We start from the raw sequence: 10,024 nt of genomic DNA on the forward strand, positions 1-10,024 counted from the left end.
CCCGTTCCCGCCTTTACAAAAAATAACAGATAGAAGTAAAGCTGGTTTTATATTCAGATATTCAGACATTCTCCATAATAATATCATTTCAGAAAAGTATTCTTTACAAATTATACTTGCAAGTATATACTTGCATGCTAATTCAAATCGAATATTCAAAGTAACATGGTAAACAATATAGAGACTGCTAAATGAACGAATGTGTGAATAAAAAAAACTTTACCTCTATAAATAACTGCAGTAAACTGAGGTAAAACTGCAGTAGAACAGCAGTATATAGAGGAATAATTGCTGTAAAATGAATTGCAACTGCAAAATTTAAATATAAGGAGTACAATTAAGTTCAAAAGCGATACAATTTGCAGTACACTGAAGTACAACTGGAGTAAAACAAAAGTAAACTACATACTTACTGCACTGTATATTACTGTGCTGCTGTATAGTCATGGTAAGTAGCCCACAGTTGTATTGCACTTGCTCTGAGGGATTTGTACTTCATCAACAGTATTTTGTTCTTGTTTTTAAGAGATGTTTTTCTGGAAAGTAGAAGAGCGCGGGGCACAAAGTAATGCGGGGTTAAATGTAACACAGAGTTTTAAGGTATTTGCTCAGGGTTAGCCATGGCATGCTTCTGAAGTTTTCACCACAATGTCAGCAGATGTCTTCCTGCCAATTATTGAAAAAGTTCTGCGAAATTTGTAAGAGAAACACAGGAGAAACCATTTATGCAGCATAAAAGTATATTTGTTATAGTCGATATTTTTTTATTTAAAAAATCTGAACGTGAAATCTTATATTGATGTGATTATCGTCTTCTAGGATAAAAGATGAAATCATTTTGAAAGATGTAAAACACACAGTGACTGCTAGCCAGTTTTGAGGAAAACATGAGCCGAATACATCCGCCACTTTTGACACTCATAAACAATCAAAGTCCTCGTGCTGCAGGAATTAGGAGGTTTGCTGAAGGTACAGTAACGGGGTTTGCATCTTTAATCAGCTACATATTAAAGACGCAGTAAGAATGATTATTCAATCTATATCAAACAGTCTTGTAAAAGCGCTTTTCAGTTTTCAGTTTCGGGCTTAGGCACGCTCTGCACTCACACACAAGCGTACCGCGCCAAAGCCAAGTGAACCGCGCTTAGGCACACCTCTTCCAACCGAACCACGGTCGGCCAAGTGAGCCCGATTCAGAGCACTGCGGTTTACAGTGATTACTCAAAGCAGAAGTGTAATTCAGACTCTTAGTACATCTTTAGAAGTTCACATTGATGTTGCAGATGAAAAATAACAGAAACCGCATTTACATCCCTTTCAGTCAGCTAGATTTGAATTAATAGTCACTCAAACATCTTTACCAAAGATCTTATCTTCTCATCTCTTCTTGACGATTCGTGTTGCTTGTCGGTTAGTGTGATTTCACCAAGTAGGACATGTTCCTGGATTAACATCTATGCTGATCCTGGAACAACATCCCAATCAGCCAATAAGAATTAAGGGCAGCTAGAATTGCCGCAGCTACCTCTCTGCAACTCTATCATGGTCGTCCACTGACGCTAAGCAGGGCTGCGCCCGGTCAGTACCTAGATGGGAGACCACATGGGAAAGCTAGGTTGCTGCTGGAAGTGGTGTTAGTGAGGCCAGCAGGGGGCGCCCAACCTGCGGTCTGTGTGGGTCCCAATGCCCCAGTATAGTGACGGGGACGCTATACTGCTCAGTGAGCACCGTCTTTCAGATAAACCGAAGTCCTGACTCTCTGCGGTCATTAAAAAATCCCAGGATGTCCTTCGAAAAAGAGTAGTGGTTTAACCCCGGCATCCTGGCCAAATCTGCCCAGTGGCCTTTGTCTATCATGGCCTCCTTACCATCCGCATATCATAACTGGCCTCATCACTCTGTGTGGTGTGCGATCTGGCGCAAAATGGCTGCCGTCGCACAGTGCACACTGGTGGTGGATAAGGAGATTACCCCCTATGTGTAAAGTGCTTTGAGTGCCCAGAAAAGCGCTATATAAATGTAAGGAGTCATTAATATTATAAGGGATACGTTTACAGTTAATGTTAAAGGGGAAATGAAGCACTCAGTCAAGTTTACGTTATTTTGTAAATGGATTTCCACTAGTAGTTTAGCCACATTCTCAACTAAAAAGCCTCAACAGTACATGATGTTGCCCAACAGCTGCTATATTTGTCAAACTGTAGTGACTGATTGATTTGCTGTCGCTCTATGTGGTTGGAGTAATATAGAAGGGTGAGGAGACTGTAGGAGTTCTGATATTGCACTGCTATCAGCCAATCAGATTTGAGAACCAGACAGAACTGTTGTATGTAAAAGTTAGAGAATTTAACTTTTACCTGGGTAATATTATCCTGTGCAGATAAAACTGTTGTGGAAAATGAATTAATTTTAATAGAACTTTTAATGGATTATGTCTCGACTCCCAACACACTAGAACAATTTAAAAGGTAGGCTATGTTTATGTTTTATAAGTTAATGGTTTTGGGGTGACTCAGTGGGTAGCACGTTCACCTCACAACAAGAAGGTCGCTGATTTGAGCCTCGGCTAGGTCTGTTGGCATTTCTGTGTGGAGTTTGCATGTTCTCCCCATGTTCGCGTGGGTTTCCTCCAGGTGCTCCGGTTTTCCCCACAAGTCCAAGAGACATGTGGTATATGTGAATTGGATATGCTAAAATTGACCGTAGCGTGTATGGATGTTTCCCAGTGATGGGTTGCGGCTTGAAGGGCTGCAACCCTTCTTTGCCCAAGTCACTGTAGAATTGAATGTGCACCTCAACTCTCCTGTTTCCACCAAAATAGTTGGTCGGGAACTCCAGAGGGATAATATACATGGCCGGGCTGCTATAGTCAAACCTTTGCTCACTCGTACCAATTGCCAAACATCGGTTTCAATGGTGCCACCGACGAAAATATTGAGCTGTGGACAATGTAAATCATATGTTGTTCTCAGGTAAGTCCACCTTCACCGTCGTTCCCACATCCAGGAGAGGCCGTACACCATTCTAATGAGTTATTGGGGTCAAAAACCAGGGATTTCAGTTTCATTGTCCAACCTCTGTAGATACTAAACAGTATGGGACCTAAGACAGATCCCTGAGGAACACCACAGTGGACCAGTCTAATTTCAAAGGGATTGATTCCCAAGAAAGTTATCTGATGTTCAGACATAAAAAACCTTGTGAACACAAGGAAATGTTTGGCTGCATTGACGTCATGTGTGCTTTTCCTCTCCACTGTGGGTTTTCATGTGTTTCTGAAGATGAAACAAACGTGTGAAACTCTTCAGACACTGATCACAGGTGTACGGTCTCTCTCCAGTGTGAGTCCTCTCATGTGTTTTCATACCTCCTGACTGACTAAATCTCTTGTCGCAGTATGAACACTTGTACGGTTTCTCTCCAGTGTGAATCCTCTCATGCATTTTCAGATGATCTAACACATGAAATCCCTTATTGCAGTGTGAACACTTGTACGGTTTCTCTCCGGTGTGAATCATTTGATGTGTTTTCAGTTTTCCTAACTGACAGAATCCCTTGTCGCAGTTTGAGCACTTGTACGGTTTCTCTCCAGTGTGAATCATTTGATGTGCTTTCAGTCTTCCTAACTGACCAAATCCCTTGTTGCAGTGTGAACACGTGTACGGTTTCTCTTCAGTGTGAATACTCTGGTGCACTTTCAATTCTCCAGCCGTAATGAAAGTCTTCTCGCACTCAAAGCACATATACTCTTTCATACCAGTGTGGATCTTATGATGTTTTCCTAAATTTGCCAGCTGTGTAAAACTCTTTCCACACACAGAACAGTAATACGGTTTCTCCTTTGTATGAACTCTAAGATGCATCTTCAGCTGTGAGGAGCTCAAAAAAGTTTTGCCACATTGATCACATTTGTATGGTCTCTCTCCAGTGTGGATCATCATGTGTCGATTAAAATATGTTGATTGTGTGAAACTCTTCCCACACTCATTGCATTTGAACGGTCTCTCTCCAGTGTGAATCCTCATGTGATTTTTAAGGTATGATAATCGACTGTAACTCATCCCACACTGAGTGCAGGTGAATGGTTTCTCTCCAGTGTGGATCATGACGTGTTGATTAAGAGATGATAATCGTTTGAAACTCTTCCCACACTCAGTGCAGATACAAGGATTCTTGCTTCTTCTGTTCTTAAGATAAACATCGGAAGTCTGTAATTGAGGCACATTTTCAGCTTTGACATGTTGTTTCTCCTCTTCACCCTCCTCGCCTTCTTTAATTAGGTCTGAAATAAAGGTAAAAAGGTCAGTTTTTGTTGGTTTAGCAAGAACTACTGAGAAGAAATTAATACTTAATATATATATATATATATATATATATATATATATATATATATATATATATATATATATATATATATATATATATATACATACATACATATAAAAGGCTTTTTTTGGTGATGGCAACTAGAAGACGACTCTCATAAGGAGAATTAAGTCACATGCATTGCTCAAGTGTGATTTTTTCAGACTTCAGAGTATGGAAATCTTGATGGTTCTGTGGGTCTCGTCTATCTAATCTGATCTTTAATTTGTGTTTTATACTGGATTCGAGTCAGGTGATTGGCTGGGCAATTCTACAGCTTGACTTTTTTTCTGAATGTATTTGAGTTTTCTTAACTGTGTTTTGGACCGTTGCTTTGTTGAAACGTCCACCCTAGTTTCATCATCTTTGCATATATAAATTTCTTTGGTTGTCACCAACATCTAGTGAAAATTTCAAGTCAACCGCATCTTCAGAAATATGTTTTCTAAGAAAAATTGTGATGTGTTCAATACTTATTTGATGTGTGTGTGTGTCTGAGTTCATTTCACATGTTTATTATTATTTTTTTATTTATAAATTTTCTAATTATTTTACATTTAATTCTATTTTAATTTAATTATTAAGCTATATTGCCTAAATATTGGCCACCTTGCTTTCCAATGTATCATATATATCAGCAAACAATCCATATCAGTCGACCACTAGTCTTATCATATTTAGTGTTCATTAAACCTTCTTTTACTAAACATTTGATCAAAACATGATGACAATGAGCTTCAGACCCTATTTTCTACCGTGTGATTATGAAGTGTATTTACTTTTCAGTGGCTTTATTTAAAATCTTCACTGATTTTGTCGTAGTACAATAAATCAGATGAACTTTTCAAAAACTTTCAACATTATTGTTCTTCAGCCTCATTATTTAAGAATCAGCAATAAACACCAACCTATTTGTTCTTCAGCCTCTTCCTGTTTAATTCTGCAGGGTTCTGGATCACTCATGTTTTCTCCGTCCTTCAATAAGCTCTGTCTTTGCAGATTTCACTTCTTCCTGATGAGAATATCCCAGTTTTTGTAGCAGAGGAGGAGAAGCTTCACTGAAGGAGTAGCAGATCTGCCAAAACTAAAACCAAACAAAATGTAAAAAAATGTTACACACAGTTACAGTGTGTGAGCCCTTTGGGATTGCTTGGATTTTGGCATAATTTCCCAGAAAATGTGTTCTGATCCTCATCCAAGTCACAACAATACAAAGCTTAAGCTAAAAGCACACCACCATAATATGTTTTTATGTTTTTGTTGAACACATTCACAGGACTATTTTGATCCACTTCAAAAGTTGACTATTGGGATGATAAATTAATAAGGCGCTACTTTAGATTATCTTACATTAAATGATGTGAACACAATGAGAAACCACATATTTAAAATCAGCAGCAGTAGAATGTTACGATTAGTCAATGTTGTGGTTTTCAGCGAATGCTAATAACTTTACATTTGTTCACTGAGCAGTGAAAGTTTCTACCCGTTTCAAAAAGAAGTGTTATTTGCTCATTCACTATTTATAATTTTGATATTTCAACAAATTCTGATGCTTAATATCCCATTGTCAGCATGTTTATGTCAATTTTATAAAGCGAGTATAATAGCAGAACAATTTTTTATTCACACAAAGTTGAACACAAAGTTTTATATTCACACATTCAGCCTTTCTCCTTAATCTAATTTCAGAAAAACATTCTTTGTAAATTCTAAATAACATTTGTAAAATCATATTAGCAGCCAATGACTATCAAAGTACAACATTGGTCACAGTCAAATAAACAGTGTTAATGTTGTTTTGACTCTTACATGTGATTATTTTATGATTTATTTTAGGCCTAATATTCAAAAGTACCAATGGAGGTAAAATTGGTTTTATATTCGCACATTCGTTCATTTAGCAGTCTCTGCCCAACAAACACACAACGTTGCCTCAACGTAGCGACCTTCCTACAACGTTGTACCAACCTTGCAAAAAGGTTGAGGATTCAACGTTGTTGCTAAACGTTGTCACAACGATGTCATAAGGTTGCCATTTAAACATCACGAGGGCCGCATACTTTAGGTTGTGCTTAGGTGGCGTGGACAACCACTGTACAACATTTACTGGTCACAGCTGAATCAGTTTATATTTCAACAAGCCGTCATCTCATTCATCAACGACCGAGGAGACGTGAGTATTGTTTTATTTCTTCTTGCTAAATAAGATACGTAAATCGTGAATATTCAAACAAACCTACGATTTCGACAACAATCTGTTCCAACATTACACACACACACAAAAGCCGTAATGAAGTTGTTACGAGCGAGTAACATTTCAGCATTCCGTTCACGGACGGCGACAACATTAAAACCATTATGTTAAATCTCTCGATAAAACATTTCCTGATTATTTACCTACGCCTAGTCTTTAGTCAAATGGACAATAATGTTTTTGAAGTTCAGTTTTTTCCATATCCATAGTGATCAGTTAGTATGATACTTCATCACACAAGCCGACCCACTTTTTACAAAACACACAAAATAACTTTTAAATACAAAACACCTCTGTGCAGTTTGCGTCCCGGTAAAGGGACAGTTCACTCAAAAATGATATGTACTCACGAATTATTTGCCCTGTAAATAATAAGTGATTCCAAACCTTTAGGTTTCTTTATTCTATTGAACACTAAAGACTGTAAGCATTTGCTTTCATAGTAAGAAAACACTAATTAAATAGTTACCGTTTTCCAGCTTTACATCTTTATTGTTTAGCAGAAAAAAAAGCCAAATAAGTTTGGAACAAATAAAGGATGAGGCTAAAATGGCAGAATTGTCAGTTTTGGGTGAGCTATCCCTATAAGTTAAAGTATATAAGTTGATGTTCATATGCCTAATTAATATAGATATCAATAAAAAGGTCTGCTAGTCTAAATTTCTATTTTGATTGATCTTTTGATGTTTTATTTAAAACCCACTCTTTTCTTTGCTCAACAGGCTATTTTCACATGGAGGTAATCTTCTATTGATAATTTCTGGATTTTAATTATGTGTAAGTTGCATAAAACTCTATTGTTTAACCACTCACTCACTGTTGTTTTCAAATTACTTGTGTAATTTGTCTTTCAGAATGTTTTCAGCTGTTGAATTCACCTCAGATCAGTGTTGCTGTAATTCCTGATCTATGGAAAGAATAATTGAATGAGGTAAGAAGTATACTACTCTATTTACTTTCATAATAAATGTAGTTATGTTACCTAAAACAGCATGTTCGTAATGTGGAAAATAGATCATGCTTATGAAATATTACTTTATTATTTTGTACAGCTGTTATTGAAATGACACTAAGTTTAACATTCAATTTATAGCGAGCAACGCCACAACTACAGGACCTCTTCTTTCTCTTCTCATAATTTAAGTAAGTATTCGGAGACTAACTCTGACTTCTGTTAACTCAAACCTGTTTTCCCTGTATCTCTAAATTTATTTAATTGTATGTAATTTTGGTATATGATATATTATTAAAGCATTAAAATAAAGTAGGCTACATAATTACTCACTGGAGATTTTATATGTAATGAAATTAAAATAAATGTCTGAAACTTCAATAACTTGTTAGTCATAGTCGTTTCCATCTGTCCTCTCTTGTTCACTGCCTATTTTGACTTGTGTCTGCTGTGGATCTCTGAAGCTGGATTATCTGTTGAATTTGTTTTTTTCCTCTGACAGCTTTCTCCATACCAACAACTGCCTGGTCTTCAGCTGCGCTCCCCGGTCTGCTGTATTCTCCAGTCCAGAGCTTCACTTCCCAGTGTCTGAATTTTAATTTATATATTTATATATATAATTGATTGATTATATTCATTTTTGTGTTATTTTTACACTTTAAAGTTTACACATGCAGTTGTTAAATTAAATAGGAAAAATAAATGAACAATATTTCATATTAAGCAATACTGGAAAAGAATTGCTGCTTATCCTGTATTATAGGCAGTATTGATAAACTGCCACAAAAAATCTTAATACAAGTAGTAAGAACGCCGCCTCGCGGTTGCTGAATGTCACACGACAACGTGGCTACAGCCTTCTCACGTCTTACATTTCTACGTTGTGACAATGTAGCTAGCACGTAAGCGGCAACGTTGCCTTTGAAAAAATACAACGTTGTGCAGACATCGCTACAACGTAAATGTGTTTGTTGGGTGTATTGTTTACCATGTTACTTTGAATATTCGATCAGCATTAGCATGCAAGTAGGACTTCTAAACAACAGTAACACTATCTAATTCACTGTGAACAATGTTGTAATGTGATAGTAATTTGCTTCTAATATGACTTCCCTATTAAGAATACTTTATTGAGATTTTATTATTGAGAGGAACGTCTGAATAAACAAATGTAAAACCAACTTTACCTCTATCTAACGTTACAACTGATGCACTAATAAATCTTGATTGAGGTAAAGTTGGATAGAAGTTGGTTTTATATTCGGATTTTCAGACATTCCCCTTAATAACATCATTTCAGAAAAGTATTCATTGCAAATTTTAAATAGGGAAATCATATTAGCAGCCAATGACTATCAAAGTACAGCATTGTTCACAGTCAAATAAACAGTGTTAATGTTGTTTTCAAGTCATACTTGCATGCTAATTCCGATCGAATATTCAAAGTAACATAGTAAACAATATATAGACTGCTAAATGAACGAATGTGTGAATATAAAACCAACTTTACCTCTAATAAAGATGGTTTATTTTTGACACATTCGGACTATCTCCTTAATAATCATTTCAGAAATGCAACGTTCTCTGCTAATTATAAACAGTGAAATTATAACAACCAATGATTAAACTACAACATTGTTCAGTCAAACAAATAACGCTATTGTTTCGAAGACAAACTTGCATGTGATTTCAGACTGAATATTCAAAGTACTGTGATAAAAACACAGGGAGATTTCAAAAGATCGTTCACTGAACCAATATAAACCAACTTTACCTCATTTAAATCAGGCGGCAGTTTAATACTAACGGTCGTCACTACTTAATCAACAAGATTATGGCTTGAGGACATTACAAAGGGCGTGATTTAACAAAACAAACTTACTTGAATGCGACCAAATCGTCTCACTTCTCACTGTTTACTTCTTTTTCTTCGGGTTCATTGACGAGTTGCAAACCAACGTTTAGGTGCATATCGCCACCTTCTGTGCTGGAGTGTGAATGGATTTCAATAGAAGCCCGTTCCCGCCCTTACAAAAAATAACTGCAGCAAACTGAGGTAAAACTGCAGTAGTAGAATAACTGCAGTAAAATTAATTGCAACTACCAAATTGAAATATAATGAAACAGGTCAACTACAGTACAATTTGCAGAAGTAACTGCAGTAAAAGAAGTAAACTTCATATTTACTGCATGTGCTGCTGTATAGCCTAGTCAAAGTATACTTGATGTTGATCCAATACAGCATATCAAAGTACATTAAATACCCTAAATATTATGCTGTACTATAATTTAATCGTATTTAAAATATACCTGGTACAAATGTAGTATTTTAAAATAGAGCAATTCATGATAGCAAATTGTTAAATCTTTTGAAGTACACAGGCTATTTGTCTTGCAGCAAGTGTACTTTTGAATGTTTATGTTTTCATTTTATTAATTTATTCACTGCA

General features: G+C 36.3%; 3 protein-coding genes across 5 annotated transcripts in view; 2 read left to right on the forward strand and 1 right to left on the reverse strand.

The window, feature by feature from the left end:
* galnt16 (UDP-N-acetyl-alpha-D-galactosamine:polypeptide N-acetylgalactosaminyltransferase 16) overlaps positions 1-10,024 on the forward strand; it is a 375,091-nt gene that overhangs the window by 305,975 nt on the left and 59,092 nt on the right. The window lies entirely within an intron of this gene.
* Positions 1-10,024, forward strand: part of zc2hc1c (zinc finger, C2HC-type containing 1C) — an 835,825-nt gene that overhangs the window by 184,787 nt on the left and 641,014 nt on the right. The window lies entirely within an intron of this gene.
* Positions 508-9,518, reverse strand: LOC147833208 (uncharacterized). Of its 3 annotated transcripts, XR_015513896.1 has the most exons (4): positions 9,349-9,518; positions 5,274-5,449; positions 2,533-4,282; positions 508-687 (listed from the first exon to the last, which is right to left on the reverse strand). XR_015513896.1 is itself a non-coding variant. In XM_087291169.1 (3 exons), the coding sequence occupies exons 2-3, from the start codon at positions 5,326-5,328 to the stop codon at positions 3,234-3,236; spliced, it is 1,104 nt and encodes a 367-aa protein (XP_087147295.1). In that variant the 5' UTR covers positions 5,329-5,449; positions 9,457-9,518; the 3' UTR covers positions 744-3,233. The 3 variants fall into 3 exon arrangements, 2 of the variants coding, with proteins under 2 accessions (XP_087147295.1, XP_087147296.1); XM_087291169.1 differs by lacking the exon at positions 508-687 and having other exon boundaries at positions 744-4,282; positions 9,457-9,518; XM_087291170.1 differs by lacking the exon at positions 508-687 and having other exon boundaries at positions 744-4,282.

The sequence above is a fragment of the Danio rerio genome, chromosome 17 (genome assembly GCF_052040795.2).
Source record: "Danio rerio strain M-AB ecotype USA chromosome 17, GRCz13ab, whole genome shotgun sequence".
In the NCBI taxonomy this organism is placed as follows: domain Eukaryota; kingdom Metazoa; phylum Chordata; class Actinopteri; order Cypriniformes; family Danionidae; genus Danio; species Danio rerio.